The sequence below is a fragment of the Vigna radiata genome, chromosome 2, assembly GCF_000741045.1.
Source record: "Vigna radiata var. radiata cultivar VC1973A chromosome 2, Vradiata_ver6, whole genome shotgun sequence".
Lineage (NCBI taxonomy): Eukaryota > Viridiplantae > Streptophyta > Magnoliopsida > Fabales > Fabaceae > Vigna > Vigna radiata.
In genome coordinates, this window is record NC_028352.1 from 2,278,088 (window position 1) to 2,300,274 (window position 22,187).

Consider the following 22,187-nt stretch of genomic DNA (forward strand, 5'->3'; position numbering starts at 1 on the left):
ATATTATTGTTGTCTAGAAATAGAGCTAGTCATATCGTTCGAAATGTTTCGTATCTACCGCATCTCAACAGATGTTGGTCCTAGATCATAATTCAACTATTGGTAAAATTCATTGCTACTTCGTCGTAATAGAATTGGATTTATTGATACGAGAATTTACCAGTGATAATTCTACAGTAATTAATGTTCCCAGTAACATGTGAAGCATGTTCACTTCACTAACTCCAAAGCTATCTATTTCTTGCACATTGGGTGCATCTGAAAATTTGAAGTTCTATCGGAAAAGACGATAAATTTATTGAAAACAATAACAAACTTTGAATTCATGAAGCAATTCTAATGATTAATGACAAAATAAAGTTATTCCAACTAGTATGAGGTCATTATGTTCTTGAAATAACTCCTATTAATGAAAATAACATCTGTACAATGTTTTCCATTTATAAAGCATTTTCCTTACAGAAAATTTAACATGTAACAATTCAAAAAATATTCCTTTTACAATTTGACTGATGGATTGAAATTTCTTATCACTAAAATCATGTATGCAAAAGTTATTATACCATTATAAAATTATTTGACTATCCAACTATATTTACTGAATTTTACATAATGTATAATTCTTAAAATATAAAAATATGAATCATTTAATTATTATCTCACCATTGTTCATTTTTTAAATTGTGATATATATTCAACTAAGGTAAAATTGTAATTACAATTTAACGGTAAAATTGTAAAAATACATTCTATAAAAGTCCACATATGTATGAATGAAACCATATACCAAAACCTAATAGATTACATTGCATGGCAAGTGTTTCTAAACTTTTTTTACATTATTAATTGCAAATACTAACTAAATCTGCAAGATGCTTGAGGTTGGAGAAGGTATATGTGAACTCACAAGGTACAGTGATCTTTGAGAACTTGCCTAGCAAGGTCAAGAGCGCCACTTTTTTTGTAGATTAAATGCAAATTGTAAGCTGCTTCTCTGCGAAGGTCGCAGTAACCAGGTTTATGATTTTCGATGACATCTGGATTTTCATTGGGAAGTTTTGGAATTGGACAGTCTTTCTCGCGAATAGCAATCACCTTCTCATAATAAACAGCCGCCAGAGTTACAAGGCCAACATGATGATAGGCCCGAGCTATGTTGTACAAGGATTCCTGCAAGGTTTTTCAGTCTCACATTGAATAAATGACAACGTAAGAAATTCACGACAACAATCCATCTTCTGAAGTTCGGTGCCTGAATCCCTACATCAGCTTTTTCAATGCTTATTTGTATTTTCATTTAAAGGAACTCAATGAATTCAAGAATTTTTTTTTTTTGTAATTTAATTTATAATCTCAGAGTGGCCCATTCTTAGAATTTGATGAATTGTCGACAATAATCAACCTTATTAAGTTCAATATCTGAAATCCTACTCCAGTTATTTCAATGTTTATTCATATCTCATTTAAAGTGACTCGATGAATTAAAGAATTATAAATTGCGTGTTAGTTTATAATTAAAGATTAGATAGGCTCATTCTTATCTAAGGTATACTCACTTGACCACCTGTGTCGAGGCTTAGGAAGGGCGGCATTTTTTCAGTGATGAAAGTTGGTTTTGCAATTTGTACACGGCAAAATGATGATCAACTGTGCATAATTTCCCACTGGATAGGAACTTACACTATATGTGCATTGAACATAGACAGTCTAGTGTACATGTAAAGGTAATATTTTTTTTTTGTCGCATTTATTATTGATATTTAATAAAACATTTTCTTCTTAATGGGCTAAAAAACTGCAGGAAATTCTCAGCAGACAAACCTGACTGTTCTCGCAGATTCTCAAGTTGTTGTAGAGGAATGCTAAACCTTGTACAAGACATTGATGCTTGTTCTGAAGTCTAAAACCCAATGCTAAGTTGATCAAGGCTGTTCCTGAGAAAAATTGATAAAATTAACTCATCAATTACTGTCAGTTCTTGGTTAGGAAACCGTAACTTACACGACGTGACATGAAAAACATACCAACGCAGAGATTAACCAAGGGATTCTCTGGTAATAGTTTGTAAGCTTCAAGGTATTTCCTTGCTGCATCTTGATGATGGCTAAATATGGTAAACTGATGACCAGAAATTAGAATAGGAGGCACACAGTCCACAAACTTTCCTTGCATAACACGTACAAATTTATAATGTCTTGTATCTCGGTTTTCCAATCTATAAACCAGGAGAGAACATGTAATCCACGTTTTACAACCAGGTATCTGTTTATCTTTAGGTCATAAACCTATCACAACAAATTAGAAAGCCTAACCAAATCTGCCGAGAACCCATGGTTCCATGCATTCACAAAATTACCTTGAGATAACCTTGTAGTAGCAATTCCAAGCTGCAACACTGTGTGGATGTTGCTGAACAATGTATTTTACACAATCAAACCCATGTTTAGGATCTGTGGTGCTGTATGCCATTTCTGTGGAGAACATAAATTTGTTTTATCAGCAAGATAAGCTTTTTCCCTCACTAAAAGCATTAATTTTCTTTTTCTTTAAAAAGAACATTTATATTCTGAGTTGTAATAAAGGAAATATGTAAAGCTAAAGAAAGGAAAGAAACAAACATAAACATTAAACAAGCAGTGGAATTCTTTAGTTTTTATTTTGATTTCTTCGAATGAGAAAAGTTGGAACTTGAAAGCAAAGAATAAATCTATATAATCAAAAGCCTGTCTTCAGGACTTACGAGCTCCAAGGGATCGAAGTTCCTCTTTCTTGTCAGTAGACAGAGATGTACTAGCCAATCTTAGAGAGAGATTAATAATCTCCAGTGCTTCCCAATACCTTTGCAAGGATGCTAATGCCTTGCACAACTGTCCAATAATATTAACTCGTCAGACATATAACAGAGGAAAGGGGATGCAGCAAAAAAAGTGATCGAAGTACTAACATCGATTATTAGCTGATGATGTTCTTCATATTTCAGAAGATTGCACAAGGGAAGTTCTCTGTTTTCTATCTAAAAATATCTCATGCAATAAAACCAAAAGGGAGTTAAGACATAATCATCAAGAAATTTGTTCTAGAATTGAGTAGACAACACTAAACGGATCACCTGAGGATCATCGTCTGAATCATCACTTAGCCAATCAATTCCGGAGGCCAGTGCCTCAGCTTTTCTTTTCTCCTTTTCAATTGCCATCTTCTGCAGCAACTTTTTTGCCCTGGAAGCTTTCAACCTAATTACAGAAAACACATTCTTTTCACTTTGTATCCAAATCTAGCAATGGCCAACAACATGAAAAAAGCATAAACACTAAGACAAATTATTCACCCAAAATATTTTGTAATATCTGCAATGTAGGTAGTATATCCAATGCACAGATACATGTATTATATTTGCATTACACAGATATTGCCAAGGGGATGCTATCCTATGGTTTTCCAAATATAGAATAATAACGGAGAGGATACATTGAAGTAAATGTTTGAAGTCATAGTATCATAAATATTTGAAAAATGAAAATTTAGGTATAATAATACTAATAATACTCTTTCAATTTCAGAAGGTTTAAGGTGACACAAAAATGGCTTCCCAACATTGCACAACTACAAATACCTACTTAGAGGGAGATTGGTATGATTAAATTTGAGTATGAAGACCCACATCAATTAAACAAGAGTAAGATCACTAGTTGGTTAAGGTTAGGGTTAGTTAACCGTGGCTAGTGAACTGTGGCTAGTTAACTGTGGATAGTTAACCGTAGCTAGTTATTCGTGACTAGTTTAACCGTGACTAGTTAACCGTGGCTAGTTAACCGTGGCTAGTTAACCGAGGCTAGTTAATCGAGGCTAGTTAACCGGGGCTAGTTAACTAAGGCTAGTTAACTGGGACTAGTTAACCAGAGCTAGTTAATCGGAGCTAATTAACCGGAGTTAGTTAACCGGGTTAGTTAATCGGGGTTAGTTAATCAGGATTAGTTAACCAGAATTAATTAACTGGGTTAGTTAATCAAATTCTAGATCACCCATAATTGAGTTAGAATATGATTAACGTATACTAGGAAACGAAACAAACACTTACCGGTCAGATGGTGCAGCTATGGGCTTGAATCCTGAAAATACATTATCATTTTCTGGACCATCTACCATCCTAACCCTCTCGACCAGATCTCTTTTGGTGAGTCGCCTTTTTGATTTACCCTACAGAAATAACGCCTTTTGAAAATTGAAACCAATTTTAAGATCTACTTGAAATAATGTAGTTTATCAACATGTTAACATTATGAAGCAAGCAAGAGGCATGCCCACATAGGCGTCCAAGAGAATCTACCAATCAATCTGTATTTGACTGTGTGCCAAAGGGGTCAAATTTTGGCTTCTCAAATATTACCTTTTGTCGAAGAGTTGCAACATCTAATGATTCACGAACCAAAGGGAAAACTTTATCCACAAAATCACGTGTCCCTCTATTCCTATAAATGTTGCAGAGCTTCTGTTTTATTCTTTTATCAACCCACCATCTCTTTGACTTTTCAGGATTTGCATCACCAGAGTCTGCAAGTTTTTCACATTAAAATCTCCATCCAAGAACTTCAATTGTAGAGAAAGAAAACGTTGGAAATACCAGCATCATTTGGAGGAGACAACAAGGAAATTGCTTCATCTTCTTTTCCGTCTTCAAGCAGAAGGGAAGCTAGAGTTATCCGTGCATCAACGTCATCTTGTAGTATTTCAAGGGCTGAAACAAAATCTTGTTTAGCAACCAAGGAGTATGAATATTTCACAGCAGAACAATCATCAGGAAGCAACAACAGAGTATTGTTTCACTGTCACTGAATTTACATGCACTAGCGTAACAATACAAGCCTAAAATATGCTCTTATAACTGAAGTCAATTATGAAGTGATACAACGATTAGCATTTTGAATTTGACATACTTCCCTTCTTCTCCCCTTAACCAATAATTCAATAGTTAAAATTATAGTATTTTGATAAACAAAAAGAAGATAAGTGGAATATAGGGAAGTAGATAAGATAACCTCAAAAAAAAAAAAGTGAAAGGATAAAACCAAGAATGAAGCATGTTTAATTTCTTTGCAAAACCTGAAACAAAAACTCATTGTGACATCCATGAGCAAACCGGTAGAGAGAAGCTACAAAAAAAATTCCTATTCCAAATCAAATATAGAGTCATAGACACTCTTTAGGATGTAATTATTTCCAACGAATGCACCAATCTCACAAGACAATTACATAAAATTAATGCCACAAAATTTTAGCTTGTTTCTTCCAAAACGAATAAACCTGAAAACCAGCAATTACATGTTTCTCCACAGGAAAGAAGCACACAAAATATCAAAGAAAAAACTACAGAAAGTTCATTCCAAAACAATGTAACTGTCTTTGAATGAAGAAGCTAATGGGAAAGCTCACATATCAGATTACTTGAAAAATGTAAACCTGTCTATTGATCTATATGTGAAGAATGCATACTATTAGATCTTCAGTTATGTTATGCATAAAAAGTTTACTCAAAAGTAAAGCAATCCGAGAATACATTTGAGAACTGCCTTGATTCTATGATTTTAAAGTGAAATCCTACTCCCGCAAGAAAAAAGGATGGACCCAAACTAAAAGATTTTGGCAATAAAAAATAATTTCAGAAGCTTCATCACAAAAAGAAATGATCGATAGAACATTTCATTTATATTGAAAAATAAAGGAGAAGTGGTTTTCACAAGGTATCATTAACTAAATAACATTCTCTTTAAAAATAAAATCTTGCCTTTGTAAAAAAAAGTAATTGCTTGTGAACTTTTTTTCAAGGACCTGTAACATTTAGCAAGTTTCAGATATAAAGGACCCTGCAAAAAATAATTCCAGTAAGAATATAGAATATCGTGATAAAATAGTGATGATGACGAAAGGCATACACTGAAATATATTTCTAAACTAAAATAAATAGTATCAGACAACCGAAAAGAGGCAAAGAAAATAGAATAAATTGAAAACAGTAAACAATTACATTTGATACTAGATACAAATAGACAATACAGTCCCTCTATTATGTCCTTCCAACTAGCTTCAGGAAAAAATCCCAAGTAGTATCACATCGAAACATAGAAACTAAGAAGAGTACATAAGTGGGAGACAACTCTCAAGCTCAAAAGCCACTTTGTTGGGGGCTTTTCAAGCTAGTTCACCCTCGTTTAATTAGCTCCAAACATAAATCATATGAAGGTCTTATATTTATTGAATATAGTAAACTAGATATAGAATTAATCTCCCTTATATCTAAAACACCGATAGAGTAATATATTTATAGTAAAGAATGATACAAATATATATGACAACCAAATATAAATATAAAAAATAGAAGATGTTGTTAAAAATAATATCAACAATATGTATCAATATCAAGTAATAGCAAAAGTCTATGTTTTCCTAATTAACATAAAACGCAATATATTTAACATAATGTATAATCCATATTAAAATTAAAGTTGTTATAGTTTGATCTATTAACTAATCACCTCCATAAAAGTGTTTCTTCCTGCATACAATTTTTTTGAGCCACCCCATACCTTTTTGGGAATGGGTTTTTATAACAGAATACAATCAATTTTCAGAATGTACATTTTTACTTCAAAATACGTCCAAAATGAATGGGAGGTGGCTCAAGAAATCTATTGGGTACAGAAAGAAACACTATTATTACTCAAACAACAAACCCAATAACATTGGGCATGAGGAAATGTATTAGAAAAACTCAAGTAGTCAATAACAATACTGATTAGATAGCACAATAATCAGATAATTTTTTAGTGTTCATAATAACTTGTGCCCATTTTTGAAACATGGATTCTCTTTTATAATTTAAAAATTACAGATGTGTTATGCAATATTTTTAAAATTGGTTGCATTCCTGTGTTCATGTCCATGTTTTATCAATAAGGATCAAACTCTAGACCACTCAGTCATGGAACAAACAACACCCCTAAAAGCTTGACTTATTATGTAAAGACACAAGAATGGTTTTATATTATATTTCTAACAAAAATATGGACAATAAATTTAAAGATTCCAATATATACAGCCCCATCATATTATAAGACAAAAACAGTCACCTAATTAAGCAAATTACTGGTATAAAATTAAACCAATAATTGGCATACATGGGCAGGAGTTACCATACATTTTCGTTTCCAATATTTCCTTCCAACATCAAATAGTAATTCAATGCAGGGTTATAATGTTCAAGACCCATTAATGAATCAGCAACCTCAATAACCAATTTAGCATGCTTGCTTGCATTCTTTGGTTTCAAATCATTGAAGAGAACCTAGTAATCAAATGAAATGTTAAGTAACACATAAAAATGAAAGCAAAGTCAAAAGAAAGATTCATACACTATCATTACATGTATTATTAGACATTTTCTTGCAGTTCAACATTGTATGAAATTAAGTTAATGAGAAACATGGAAAAAGTAACTTAAAAATAATGATATAATGTGCTTCAGAAATGGGGTTTGAGAAGAAAGAGAGTTGTAGACGATTACAAAGACTACGAAATTAATCATTTTTCTTAAGAAAAGAAGCCATTTTATAAGGAAAAAACATTATATACAAGATGACCATAAAGTTAAGTTTTGTTATTTAGAATAAAAAGAGAGAACAAAAGTCTACATGAAATAGGAAATCAGCAAAACATTACGTGCAAATCTCATTCAAAACCCAAGCTTCATAAGGGATATATTACATGGAGGGAAAATTATGGTGGATAGGTAACAATGTGTGTTACACATAAATTGGTCAGGACACAAGATAGAAAGAACATATAGAATGAAGGAGAAAAAAATCAAGATAATTAAGAAAGTCTAAACTAAATACTCATCCAAAGACACGAAAGAATATCAATTAACCTAACCTAATATATGAGGTTCAGGCAAGATTAAAAGGAGCCATGATCAAGAAAAACACACTAAATTCAATTATAAGTAAGCATGAGTCACACCTGAGCCATATCCATTTTTCCAAGATGAGCATGGCAAATTCCGGCCTTAATTTTCAAATTCAACGGTAATTCTTCCCATGCATTTGCAGCTTGGGCATGTTTAATATACTGCAAAGCTCTGTCATGTGCCTTAGTTTCCATCAATATGGTACACAGCAGATCAACTACACTCACATTTGCTCCGCCCGGTTGACTCTTAAGGTAGTCTTCAAGAATACAAACACCACGCTCAACTTGACCACATTTTTTGTACGACTGATAGAAAGCATTATAAATTCAGTTTGACATTGAAAATCAATTGATTAACGTGTAATAGAATAAGAATATTATCAGCTCCCAACCCTATACTTTTTGCATGTATATAAAATAATTATACACACTTACCATTTCGAAGATGTTAGTTACAATATATAGATACAATCCATATGACATACAAACATATGCAATAAATACATTAATAAAGAATCAAAAGGCAAACCATGATTTCCATAGGAAATAATCGTTAACAAAAAAACAAATTGCAAAGGATTATTGACAAAATTGAATCCATGTCCATGGTATCTCAAAGCAAAGACTAACCTTAACTGCCATTTTCAGTGCATCAACATTCTCATAACAGAGTTGATGTACTTGCTCATATGTAACAGCAGCTTTTTGATAGTCTCCAAGTTTAACATAAAGCTCTGCAAGATGACATCTAAGAGTAATATTTTTGGGATATGCTCTTATTGCTTTTAAAAGACAATATCGTGCTTGACCATAATCATCTTGTTTTCTGCACTTGAAAAAGTTTCACAATTCAATAATCATAATATTTCTTTCAGCATTATTTGAAAGTAATACATACATAATATTTCAAACCATCATCACAATTGAGGTAGGTGTGTGGATTAATGTAGCCAAATTATTCCAAAAGAATAACTTCACAAAAATAACAGACAACAAAACTGAGAAGTCATCTCACATGGACCAGTCATAAATGATTTCCCAATAAGATGAATATTTAGAATCCAAATGAGCAGCAATTAGGAAAAAACTCATTGCAGTTTTCTTATCCTGGAGTGAATCAAAGACAAGTGCAAGGGTGTGATAAGATTCAGCCACATTCGGTGCCAACTTAATAACTTCAAGCAGCATAGCTTTAGCCTGCAAAATAACAACAGAGAAAAAGAATGCATAAATAATACATCAGGTTGCATCAGATTATTATATGGTAAAGGCAAAAAGAGCCTAAACAAAGAGAAATAGTATCATCTATCGTATCTCTTTATGTACTTAATACAGAAAACCATCCTAAAAAGATAAAATAATAAAGTAAAGTGATTTATTTATCTACTTTTTTTCCTCAACATACTGGATAACCGTGACACTAAATAATAGAAAACTCCAGTAACAGAAGCTAAGGAATGTCATGTGATAGAATAATATACCTCGTCATAACGGTCATTTGAATAGTGACATGCGGCCTCACCCAGCATCCATGTTAGCTTAGGGTCCGTTTTATTCTTCGATCCTTTTCGCCTGCCTCTCTTTTTAGGCTGTATCAGACAGATAGAGAATACTTAAAAAGGGTCATGTAGGTTACATTAAAATTTAAAACAGAAGATAGTCACATAACTTGCAACTGAGTGCTTACATTTTCACATTTTCATCTACATCTGTTCTAGGTTATGGATATTATATGTATAAGAAATAAAGAATCATAAGCATATGAAGAAAATGGTATACAATTAAACTAGTGATAAGCTATCACGTAGAACAGAAAATTCAGGGAAAAAAGAGGGGGAAATTGTAAGAATGAAACTAGTGTAACCTGCATATAAAAAATGGAAACAGCTATGAGCAAAAGATGCAACAGGCATGACCACAGATCTTAAATTTTCTTCCAAAATCATAACACCAAACGTATTCCTCTAATATCCACTCTATTGCTGGAGATCAAAACTTGTAATCTACCTTATAATAAAAAAGAATTTAAGGAAAGTTATCAACTTCTTTCTGGTGTAGCCTTTGCTTATGACTGGCAAACTGCTAAAAATGCATCAGGAGACTAACAAAAAATAAAGGAAGGCAATCAACTTATTTCATGGTAGCCTTTGCTTACTTAGAAAAATAAATAAAAGAAAAGAAATAAAATGTTTTTTGCAATCTGACACAATGATGAACTACCAATTTATCTTTCAAAGCTTACTTGTCAATAGAGACAACCAGAAAAAATGTGAACATAATATATTATGTAGACTAAACTGGCATATGCACTATATGGCATACCTTTTTTGATCTCTTGCGCACACCATGATAATTCATTGCTTCCATTATCTCAGCTATCTCTGACCCAGAAATATCACTTTCCCTAAGCATCTTAGAAGGTGGCTCTTCACTTCATTTAGTGACATAAAATAGCATGGATCAAACAAACATAAAAAAAGTAAGTAAGCGCAGTGAGTTATTTTATCCTTGTGACATTTAGAATTTGTTCAGCCCTGTTAGCACCTGAACTCAATCAAGAATTATCAGTAGCTCATCTCATTGAAAAGGGATTCAAGGATTTTCTGTTTTTTATTTTAATTTTTAAAATCCAATACTTTTTCTCTAATTTCTTCAATCTACAACATTTTCCTTTGCTGTCAATAAAAATTAAGTTTCACAACTAACATATTCCAATTTCTATTCAACATGTACGTAATTGTGGCACTCTCGGTTGCACATGCACAGCTCTGAATCAATATATTAACAATACAAAGTTGCATCGACTCCTAGAGCACATATTCAAGTACACTTCACAGCAACGACAACAACAGGAACAACCAATTCGAAAGTCCAACCACAGATGCAGTTAATACAACAAATAAAACAATTATCTGGAAATAAACAACAAGTCTATTAGTAAATGGTTTAAGCTTAACTCATCTCCATGCAGCAATATAACTTCACCTTACCTTTAGGATACATGTTGATGAATTCGATACCATACATATTAGTCTCTCGTACATATTAAGAAGACAGTGGCTCGATAAACCGAGTAATTGAGTGAGTAAAAAAAAGGTCTCCCCTATTTATATAGGTGAGGTTTGGTACTTTTATATATTATAATTTGATGCTATATTTATAATAGACTCTTGAGGACTCTTATATCATACTAAGCCTCAAATTTCACTACCTAATGGTATCAGAGTACAGCATCGCAATTAATTAGGGCTGGAGAAGCCAACGAACCTGTGGCATTGTTCAGTTGCTTTTCGCTTTTTATGGGCGAGAGCTTCTTGTTCGAGAAGCTCAAATCGCTCGTAGAGTAGAAGACCAGAATCGTTGCCGACAAAGTCCAAAGGATTCATCCCGGTTTCGAACCTGAAAGTATACCCATCCTCTTCTTCCATGTCATTGTCATCTTCCTCTGCTGCTGCGTGTTCTTCCTCTTCCTCTCCCATTCCATCGACGGCGTCCTGTACTTCATCAAAGTCGCTCCCCTCTTTTCCCATGGGATTCAGACGCTGCTTTCAGGCTCTTGCAGTCTTACTTTATGCGTTCGACTCCCCTAAAAAATTCCAAATCATATTTTATCGGTATTTATAGCTTCTGATTCTACAGTATCTTTTAGAATGGACCATTTAAGTGACCCATTATTTTTTTATTTGGTAATTGTCATTTATATCCCCCATCATAACTTATTTATTAATTTACTGTCATTTATTTTTATTAACTAATATTTAAACTTTTACATGCACAGAAGTACTTATAATTTATAACTTAGGTTATAATTAAAATTTACAATAAATAAATAATTCAAAAATTTTACTTTAAAAAATTGAAAGAAAAATTAGTGGATAGGAATATAAATAATATAAGAGCTGTTTAATTTTTTTACTAGACATTGAATCAAATTAAATTTAAAATGAGACTTTAATATGCTAGGATTTCATCCAATATATTTGTTTTATTAATTTTTTTCCTTTGTGTATATTCCGATACAGAAATATATTTCATTAAGGTAAGTTCTATAAACATAGATTAAACATAATAACTAAAAATCAATTTAAATTATGCAATATTTTTTTAGAATCTATTTTTCAAATGCATAATGCAACAGCTATTTTATAATAAAGTGTAAGAATTGTGATACTCCTTTCCATCAATCTTAAAATAAAATTTTAATGTACTATTTTTTTTTGTTAAACTAATTATATTATTTCATTTCTCAAAATAACATCATTATTTTTTTCTATTTGAGATTTTTTATAAGACCTCCTTTAATAATATATTATTTACACTTCATTTTAAGTATATTTTATTAAATTATTATTATTAGTTTTTGCGATATTTTTCTCTCAATGTTTCTCCAATATAAAATTTAGATTTTGTGTAAAAGTACTATTTTTTTTATTTTTGTAATGAAGATGTTAAATTATTATTATGGTAATACTTTAAATAAAAAATTAGAGTAAACAATTATGAGGGTGCAAATACCATTTTGTTGGAATCATTTGTATAAAAGTTTAAAAAATATTGCTTTAGAACTTATGCGTTTAAAATTATGAGATTAGATTATTTTCATATTAAAAATTTAATGTATAAATTAAATTTTAATAAATGGGTTTTATTATTTAAAAACATAATTTCTTTTTTAAAAACATTTTCTTATAACTATTTCTCTCTTATCTCTAAGATATCTTACAATTCGTTTATGTTTTTTAAGATCGGAGATAGTAGGATTTCTGTTAGTGGTGAGCTCATCAAAACCAACTGATTTCTTCAATAGGATAAATTGATTTTTTGTCTCTCCATTGTACGTTGGTTCTTCTTATGCATATGGTCATTTTTGGCTAGTATGTAGTGTTTATGTTCTTTTTATCCATTTTTGTTAATCATTAGTTTTAACGATGTGTCATAATCGTGTATTTGCGTTGTTCGTAGGGGTAATTTGAACTTCATATGCATTTAAGGGTGTTTTAAGAGATCATCAAATTGTTTGATTGCGTTTGAGACAAGGGAAGTTAGTTGTTTTATGTTATAATTTAATTTTGATGTTATTGGTATGTAGTTTGAATTGTATGTGTAAAAATGAACATTTTGTTATGGATATATGTGATATGTTTGTTGACATAATTTTAAGGAGAAATTTTGTGTGTTGATGATGTTTAGTGAATGCCTTGATTGGAAGTTCAAAAATGAGATCTCTTGATATACTACTCACCATTCTTATACAAAGAATAATGGGATAGGAAAGAGAATGACATCAGATCCTAACTCAAACTTTTGGAAATTTTTGGTCCTAAGCATAAAGGAGAGTAATCCTCAGCTCTTCCATTTATGACTCTACGAGCATATATATTACTATAAATGTACACCTAAAATGAAATTTTATATAAAAAATATGTAATTTTATATCAAAAATATGAATTCGAATAATTATGGGGCTTTATCCATGTTCTGCTAGTATTTAATATGAATCATCTATCTCATGTCATTTTGCAGACTGGCGTATCCTATTTTATTTTCTTTTGTGTTGTGTTTTTGCGATGATCATATGTTGCAGTGAACAAATGATAAGTTTAGTGTTTTGTGAACAAACTTCTCTGACCACAAAATATATTACACATCTGGGCGATTCAAATATCTATGGTCAAATATAATCATAAAACAAAAACCACTGTTTTTACTTTTCATCTCTTTTCTTTGTGGAAGCTTTCATATGCTACTTCGAAAAATAACTATTTACCTTATATTACACTAAAAAATGAAACTAAAATCTAGCGCTGGACCTTAAATCCCCCGTTAGACATGTCTTAGACCGTTTATGTTAAACGAAATCCTGAAATCATTAAAATTTACAGGTACACGGATAATCAAAAAACAAATGAATGCTAAGAAAATGATCACATTTTAGAACTTCATAATATCTTGATAATCTATCAGAGCAATTGCTATGGTAATTGTGGAACAACTAGTGGTCTATAAAAACCAAAACTAATGTTTGTATAAAAAGAATATTCAAGCACTCAAGTAGAAATTTGTTCAACTCATCTGGGTCAAATAATTACTGTAAGTGCCCTTCCCTTCTGTATAATTATACCATACTGAAGATTCATTGAAGCATGCTAACACCACACGACAGGTAAACTGCAATACGAAATTAACTCAACTTCATTGATGCAAATTTTTCTGCAAGATCCATAGCCTCGTTAACGTGTGCTGCATCTGTACCCTGAAAAAAGATAAGGGTACACATATCAGTAAATATCAAATGGAACGCACAATGCATACCAAAAATTCTCCTAATTGATGAACATTTGTCTTCAGCTGTGGAAAATATTCCCAGTACTGATGGCTGTCGGCATACAAAATTCAAAGTGACCAAATTCTATTTGGACCAAAGGATTTCAAACTATATAAAATTATAACGACTCCATAAATAAGTCAGGTAGCTTCGAATAGATAGCCTAGTTTTAAAATAGTGAGACTGACACTTGAATTTTCAAAAAACTAGTTTTATTTTGGCCAGCGTTTGAGTTCAAATCAAATCCAACAAAAAGTTCCATTATTTTTCTCTATCCTCTTCTCCAAATACGTTTTTAGAGAAGAGTAATCAATTTCAACAAAACTATAACTAATATTACATCAACTCAATTCAAAAAAAAAGAAAAAAAACTGGACCAGTTTAGAATAATTTTAAACCAATTCAAATTTGCAATTTGCATATACAGTACATTTCTGAACCTACTTTATAAACTAACAAATTTCAATTGCTCTTAGGATTGTTGGAATAAGTTGTGATATAACAACTAATAAAAACAATTTCATGACCACACCGATCATAACTAAACAATAAACAATTAAAACCCACGACATCTTGAGCATTATCCTAGAACATCAGCTACTTATGTGCAGAGATTAAAGTAATTAGTCAATAACTAACCTGACCCGTTGCAAGACCACCTTTTCCTTTACCACATCTCCCTTTTAGAGGCCCCAACGCATTACTCAGCCACTCTGCCACATCCAGCTTACCTTTATCTCCTTTCTCTGGCACCCCAGCACAAATTACAGCCTTGTTTGTAGATTCATCCGTGCTAAAAACCATCACAGATAAACCCTATTTAACATCAAGCATCATTAAAAGTTAGTGTTTGATTTTAACAGAAAACTTAAATAACATGAATATGACATTTCACAAAACATATTCATCCATACGATGACAACTACTGAATGGCGCCAGAATTAAAATCAGCAATTACCTTTTGGTCCATAACTTTTGTAACAGCCTCACGAACTGCAGCCACATCCAGACCAACATCAACACGAGATATGCAAAAGGTTTTCCCGTTAGAAGCAGCAAGCTCAGCTTTCTCAGCTGTAATATTCACAGCTTTACGCTTGTTTTCCTCAGCAATCTGCTTTTGTGCTTTTCTCACTTGGTCCTACAAGAAATATGATTATTAAAATATATCACTAAATGCATTAGAAAATTGAACAACAAGAAATAAAAAACAATAGTTAAACAGGAAAAAGGAAAAATGCCTGCAAATATATTCTACATATATATAATACCTGAAGTCGGGCTATCTTTGATTTGATGTCAGCTTTCTTGGCAGCAGGAATTGATATCGTTTCAACATTGTTTTTCAAAGATGAAACTTTCTGTTAAGGGAAAGAGAAAATCAGGTGACTACAATTCTGGAAGGGAAAGATATGTATGCAACATATCCATAATCTATCTGTTAGAAAAATCGTCGTTGATAACAAAGAAAGAGAAAAGGAGATCAAGTGACAATCATGTGAAAGAGGGCATGCACTAACTTCAGTTGTTAGGCTCCCAACTATGGTGTTTATATATTCATATAATACTAATGGCATGACGGTGGATCAAGACAGACAAATCAGTACACAACTACATATTCTAGCTGCCCAAAATGAGACAAAAATAAAGCAAAACCTTATTAGAATACATTAAAGCCCAGTCTAGTAGTATCATTACCATTATAGCAGCACAAACTCCCATCTTCCTCCAAGGCTAAAAAGAAAGGGGAACTTTCAATGCATAATAAATGTATTTATCAGTTGTTCTGTTAGTTTAGTAATTCAATCAACACTTCATGTTCATGGTCTGAAGTATTTCCAAATTTCCAATATACTGAATAAGCTCCATTAGGCCTTCATATTGGGTTCAAAACTAGGAATTTTTATACACCCAACATCTAGTTTGTAACTATCCTTAAAACAAGCATATATAATCCCCAATTTGGTAGCTGGTTCAGCTAGTTGTATGCTAGTACTGTTTTCCCATCTTCGGTTATTAGATGTCATGGAGCCAAACATTTCGACTTGTTGAATTGGCCAACTAACTAGAATAGAAAGAAAAAAGTACAAGCCTAATTTTCCAAAAAATCTTATATGAATAGAAACCCAATACCAACCTCTTCCAACAAACTTCCATCTAACTTAGCTGCTTCATCTACTTGCTGCTCCAATTCATCNGCCACTTTCATTGCATCATAAGCANGATCAGTTGTGACAGCTGTTATTCTGCGTATGCCTTTTGCAATGCCCTCCTCAGATAAAAGTGCAAAAGCTTTTGCCTCTCGTGTATTTGAAATATGGGTGCCTAGATCATCAACTAAAAATGAAGAGCCTCGAATAATAAAGAGAAAAAAGACCTTCAAAAAAACTTTGCTACAATATTCACCTCCACATAATTCTGCTGAAATAGATAACCATTTTTCATTGTCAGGGTCAGCAAGAAGATCCTCAACTTTTTGTCCAATTGACACAACTCTAACAGGATCGGGATAGACCTACACAAAGGCAAAATATTGAGGAACATGATCCAAGATAAAAACTGTAAGACCCTAGAAAATTTAATCAAGTAGAATAATAAAAATGATGGGTTAAGTTGAAGTTATAATTTTTGGGATGAGTAAAATGATCAAACTAGTTATATAGCTTATTTGATTAGAATACTTGGGTAACATAGCAAAGGCATGAATAACAATCCTAGTAAGGGGAGCTACCAACTTTTGTGTTTTGTTTTTATTATTATTATCTTGTTTTTGTGTCCAAAGTATGGAATGAAATTGTGGTTTGACAGTTTATGGCATATGGAGTTTATGCATCTTTTTAATACCATTATGTGCGGCATGTTCTCATTTGTCTGGCATCTGCAGTGTTTTATGGATTGGTGAGTGTTGTTTTGCTTAAAGTTATATATAAGTATATAACATTTTATGATACCTTGGCAAATTGCAGTTTTCCTTTTTCTTCATATTTGTGATTGCGATTAGGTATTATAATGTATAATTCATATTAAAATTAAAGTTGTTATGGTTTGATGTGTTGGCAAGGAACTGCAGCTTTGGCTTTATTATAAATAAAATTTTGGTTTGGGTTTTTTCAAAACTACAAGGAATGGCAGACACAAATTTTACGTGGTTGGTGATCTTTTTTATAGATGTCTTGGCATTGTAGATAAATTTTTGGGTTTGGTGCCTGATTAATATATATTGCTTGGGCCGTGACTAAATTGTGGGTTGCCATGGATAGTAGGAGGTTTGATAGGTACGGTGAATAAATAGTTATAAAAGGTTTTGCTAGCATGTTATATATAATATAGATTCCAATATTTTATAATATTGTTAGGATATTGATTCTAAAATTATATAATATTGTTAATATAGTCTATATAAATATATATATATATATATATATATATATATATATATATATATATATATATATATATATATCACATATGATACAGAAATTTTAATATTTATATTGGTGGATTTTAGTATTTTAAGTGATGGTTGCAGAACCTATATTTATATATATAGTAAATTTAAGGTAATTTTATGAGAAATCGGATGTTTTATTTTGTTTTAGTTTATTTCATTGAAAATATGTGTTGGTTGTTGGAATGAGAATGTGATGTGTCTCGGGAAGAGATAGGGGACTTTGCTCATAAGACTCTCTAGGAGAGCGGTGGATCGTGAAGACTCCACCCTCGAAGATGAGGGAGGAGTGGACTCCGTTCATAAGACTGTTGTTGGACATGAGGAGTTTTAGCTCCACAGGAGCTAATGACCCGTAAACTTTGCATGTGGTACAACTTGTGAACTTCGCCAGCAAGTCTGTCCAAGAAAGCAATGGAAAGTGAACTTTGTTTGTAAGACTTTGGAGCAAGGAGGAGTTATAGCTCTTTTAGTGAGTTACAATTGAGAACCTAATATTTGCTTAGTTCACAGAGAACGAAAGGTTGAAAACTCTTCGAGAGGGTGTAACTGCTATGAAAGTAGTTTATCAGCCTTTATGAGTCGATGTCTTGAATTGAGACCATTTGTGTGTAGACCTGGGGTGTGAGATCACAAATGATTCCATTGTTGCTTTGGTAAGATGTTTTGAGCTAGGATATGATCATGAGTTGGGTTAGAAGGTTGGTTGAGGGATATGACATGATTTTTATAGTGTTTAGTTGTTAATTGTGATTGTAAGATTGATTGTTCGTGTGTTAGTTAGCCATTGTTTTATTTGGTAGTTTTCACCTGCGATGATCATTTTTATATGAGAACAAATCATCATATAAGTATTAAGAAAGATGCAAAACACTAAGGAGAGTAGTCAATATCAAGAGATGTTTCAGATAAAGTTTTAATCTTAGGCTCTTCCTTTATAATAAAGTCAGTTTGTGATTGAGATTTTCAATAAAATAGAAATGAAGTTTTAATTTAAATTATGTAATTTGTGTTAGTTATAGATTTTAGTAAGCGAAAAATGGAGGTGTTACAAAGACAACCAAAAACTGTGAAATCACATTACTCACTTCACCAAAAACAGCTCGTAAACCATTGATACGCTTGGCTTCGGCAAGAGTTGCTTCCTTTGCACTTACATCCAATTCAGCTTTAATTTGTTCATTAACAATTGCCTCAATTCTCCTTAAATTGTCGGTGTCAACAGGCTTGCCTATCATTAAAGCTTAGTAAACAGCAATTCTTTATACTTACAATAATCTAAACAGTCCAATTGAACAAACTTTACCATGAGAAAAGTCGAATCTCAATTTTTCAGGTAGAACAATGGATCCTTTCTGGTCAACATGATTGCCAAGTACTTCCTGCATTCAACATAGAAAATTTAAGCAAGCACTCAGATAAGTAAGAGGAATGACACGTCTTCCTTCAGTGGCCTATATCAGCATACCCTAAGAGCAAAGTTTAACATGTGCGTGCAGGTATGGTTAGGGGCTATGAGGGCACGTCTTCCATAGTCAACCTGAAAAAGTTATGAAATATACAAAATAAATTAGGAACACAGGTGAGAGAAAAGTACTGAAAGATAACCAGAAAAAAAGTGGAGGTATTTGAAGTCAGGGAAAGTAAACATATAATCAAGGAGAAGTTGGAGTCAAGGAGAAATAATAAAAGCAAAAAGTAAAAAAAAATATAAATATATAGACCTTGCATACTACTCTGTCACCAACAGAGACACCAGTTCCATTACCAATGTGAAGAATAAAACCTCCGTAAACTTGAGTATTATGCACTTGAAATGAACCAATTGTACCCTCAAGTGATCCAGTATCAAAAATCTGCATCCGTAATAAAAGGAGAGTGCATCACTTCAATTGAACTAACAAATTCAACTGGTAGATTATTTTATTTTCAGTCCCTGTTTTCATGGCAGTTGGCTAATTCCAGGCATATTTGCTTTATATTTCCCGTTAGCAAAATACATCAAAATATCATGTTCTACACATTATACCTCTGACCATTTTTATTCTATTGTTTCATACGTCAAAGTCATTAATGTTAAAATGTTTCTCTTCCAGTTTTTCTACTATAATATGCTCACGCATACAAATAAAACTATAACAAAATATAACAATTTATTTAAAGGCCTGATACCTGACCACCTTGCTCAGCATAGAAGCTTGTAGATTCCAGAACTAAACCAACATCCTCACCAGTATTAACGGTATCAACAAACTCAGAACCAGTATATATTGCTTGTACCACACTCTCATGGTCCTATGATAAGAAATCGTGAAGAATAGAAGTTTAATCAAAGAAAAAAGGTTGGGGGCAAGAGAACAAATAGTAGAAACTCCTCCATTCAGTAGTTTTTGTTAACAAAATTACCTTGAACCAAGCATATTTGAAGCTATCATCTGTTGGGGCTATGCCCCTTTTGTGCAATGCAGAGGTAGCATCAGCATCCATGACAATGGCCCCACCAGCTTGCTGACAATAACAAAAGAAAGTTTGGGAGAAGCAGAAAAAAGAAAAGATGAGTGGTAATATCAGCCAAGGATTAGTTTATTTATCCTTTAAATATAAGGGGTGTTTTTGAAACAAATAAGAAACTTATGCACAGAAAAGAGGCATTCAAGCAATTAAGATACCTTTGTTTGAGCACTTCTGGATCTCTCTCTTGCAGCCTCCATTGCCCTATCAAAACCTTTAACATCAACAACTAATCCCTTTTCTTCAGCCATCAGCTGATACAACAGGAAATTGTTAGGAAAAAAAAAAAAAGGGGGTATAACATAGACTTTCAGTTCCATACAGCATTAAAGTGAACCAACCCACCTACCTGAGTGAGATCTAATGGGAATCCATATGTATCCCACAAGACAAATGCTTCCTATAATCAAGAGACAACTGCATGAGAAATATCCCATAGGTCTATTGAAAACAACTTATTGAATTATAAAATCAACAGGTCAACACTCGTGTATTTGTGCATTATTACGAATGTGATTTTAACACAAACAACAAATCTTTATGATAAAATTAAAGGACTTAATGGTTATGGATAAAAACAACAGAATTTTTAAGTTGAAATGAAGAGAAACTAATTTAAATCACTTTCCCAAAGACAGTTAAAAAATATGACAACAAAAAAATTTCAGAGCCAAGTGAAATTTCACAAACATATTTGTTTGCTTGAATTTTAAATATACGGCATATATATGCAAATACATATTGACTAAAAGGAAACTGAAAATAACAGGTTCTACTTGCCTCCCCACTCAGTGTCTTTCCCTGAACATGTTGAACAGCTGTCTCAAATTTCTCGATACCCTGGAAAAGGAAAAACATCAGGTTTTCTTATACTCTTTATATGTATAACATGAAAAAGAATATGACAAAAACCATCTAGTGCAACGAATATAGTACACAAGAATCAAAACTAATTTGAGAAATGGCTGTCATTAAGATTGACAAGTGATAATCCATAAATATACATTAGCATATGCCTATCGTCACCTTAATTAAGGTTCTTCCAAAACTTTCCTCCTCCTCTTCAATTACATTCCGAATGTGACTTTCCTGTTGTTTTAGCTCAGGGAAAACATCACCCATCAAATTCACCACCACACTTACAAGCCTGGGATTCAGTAAAAATGAGGACAGAACATTACAGATAGAATGTATGTTCGCATATTTATACAAACAAAGAATTACCTGAGGACAAACTCAGCAACAATTCCAGTAAAGAGAAGTACACAATTTAGAAAAAATAAATAAAGGTGAAAGAATTTATTTAAGAAAGAATGTCATGGAAAATGAAAGAAAAACACAGTAGAGAACAGAAAATTTTATTACAAAAAAATCAATTTACAACGAAAAAATATTTACACATACACGTAATTAATACATTCCCAAACAATCTAACAGATTCCCACTACTGTCACTGAATAACCAACAGCTGGTGGTTAGAACAACCTGTCTGGATATCGCTGAAGGTTAAACATGCAGTACAACTGAATTATTACCCAACCTAACTTGATAAAAACCTAGGAAAAACCACACCACAAAAATTAGTTGTTGTAGTTGCTGAAACCAAAGTCCTATAAACTTCACTCTAAAATCTCATACTTCCAAAGTCCTATAAACTCACTCTAAAATCTCATACTTCCAGTGTCGGACTCGAGCCCCATACACAGCAATAGAATCACCATGATCTACAGCAGGCTATCTATGAACTGATTTGACTAGTCTCAGTCTAACACTACAATGCTAACACAGAAGATAGCTGTTGTAGTTGAAAAATCCAAGGCCCAATAAACCCCACACTAACGATACATTCATCAAGCCAGTGTATCCATGTCAAGAACATATCAGACAAGGATACATTTAGATACGTATTCTTTGGAGTTCATCAAGCCAGTGTATCCATGT

General features: G+C 32.4%; 2 protein-coding genes across 5 annotated transcripts in view; both read right to left on the reverse strand.

Moving 5' to 3' along the window:
• Positions 1–699: 699 nt before the first annotated feature.
• The window catches only part of LOC106756028 (general transcription factor 3C polypeptide 3), a 30,902-nt gene continuing 9,414 nt past the window's right edge, over positions 700–22,187 (reverse strand). The window contains exons 1-18 of one of the 3 annotated variants that reach the window (XM_014638266.2): positions 11,230–11,568; positions 10,285–10,393; positions 9,444–9,551; positions 8,978–9,159; positions 8,593–8,788; positions 8,014–8,268; positions 7,193–7,339; positions 5,783–5,861; positions 4,622–4,735; positions 4,388–4,551; positions 4,079–4,197; positions 3,110–3,233; positions 2,945–3,013; positions 2,741–2,867; positions 2,357–2,471; positions 2,025–2,215; positions 1,822–1,934; positions 700–1,170 (exon numbers count right to left, since the gene is read on the reverse strand). In XM_014638266.2, coding sequence (XP_014493752.1) covers positions 904–1,170; positions 1,822–1,934; positions 2,025–2,215; positions 2,357–2,471; positions 2,741–2,867; positions 2,945–3,013; positions 3,110–3,233; positions 4,079–4,197; positions 4,388–4,551; positions 4,622–4,735; positions 5,783–5,861; positions 7,193–7,339; positions 8,014–8,268; positions 8,593–8,788; positions 8,978–9,159; positions 9,444–9,551; positions 10,285–10,393; positions 11,230–11,492 — 2,742 coding nt within the window. In that variant the 5' untranslated portion in view covers positions 11,493–11,568 and the 3' untranslated portion in view covers positions 700–903. Of the gene's footprint in view, positions 1,171–1,821; positions 1,935–2,024; positions 2,216–2,356; positions 2,472–2,740; positions 2,868–2,944; positions 3,014–3,109; positions 3,234–4,078; positions 4,198–4,387; positions 4,552–4,621; positions 4,736–5,782; positions 5,862–7,192; positions 7,340–8,013; positions 8,269–8,592; positions 8,789–8,977; positions 9,160–9,443; positions 9,552–10,284; positions 10,394–11,229; positions 11,569–22,187 lie in introns of those variants that run through there. The other 2 variants (XM_022777805.1, XM_014638267.2) reach the window with 2 other exon arrangements.
• Positions 13,869–22,187, reverse strand: part of LOC106756026 (alanine--tRNA ligase) — a 24,640-nt gene continuing 16,321 nt past the window's right edge. For both annotated transcript variants that reach the window (XM_022777797.1, XM_014638265.2), the window contains 16 exons: positions 21,273–21,393; positions 21,027–21,086; positions 20,596–20,646; positions 20,405–20,500; positions 20,142–20,243; positions 19,908–20,030; positions 19,460–19,591; positions 19,204–19,275; positions 19,042–19,117; positions 18,824–18,966; positions 16,694–16,802; positions 16,425–16,612; positions 15,559–15,648; positions 15,246–15,428; positions 14,927–15,103; positions 13,869–14,215 (listed from right to left, as the gene is read on the reverse strand). In XM_022777797.1, the coding sequence (XP_022633518.1) occupies positions 14,144–14,215; positions 14,927–15,103; positions 15,246–15,428; positions 15,559–15,648; positions 16,425–16,612; positions 16,694–16,802; positions 18,824–18,966; positions 19,042–19,117; positions 19,204–19,275; positions 19,460–19,591; positions 19,908–20,030; positions 20,142–20,243; positions 20,405–20,500; positions 20,596–20,646; positions 21,027–21,086; positions 21,273–21,393 (1,795 nt within the window). In that variant the 3' untranslated portion in view covers positions 13,869–14,143. The remainder of the gene's footprint in view (positions 14,216–14,926; positions 15,104–15,245; positions 15,429–15,558; positions 15,649–16,424; positions 16,613–16,693; positions 16,803–18,823; positions 18,967–19,041; positions 19,118–19,203; positions 19,276–19,459; positions 19,592–19,907; positions 20,031–20,141; positions 20,244–20,404; positions 20,501–20,595; positions 20,647–21,026; positions 21,087–21,272; positions 21,394–22,187) is intronic.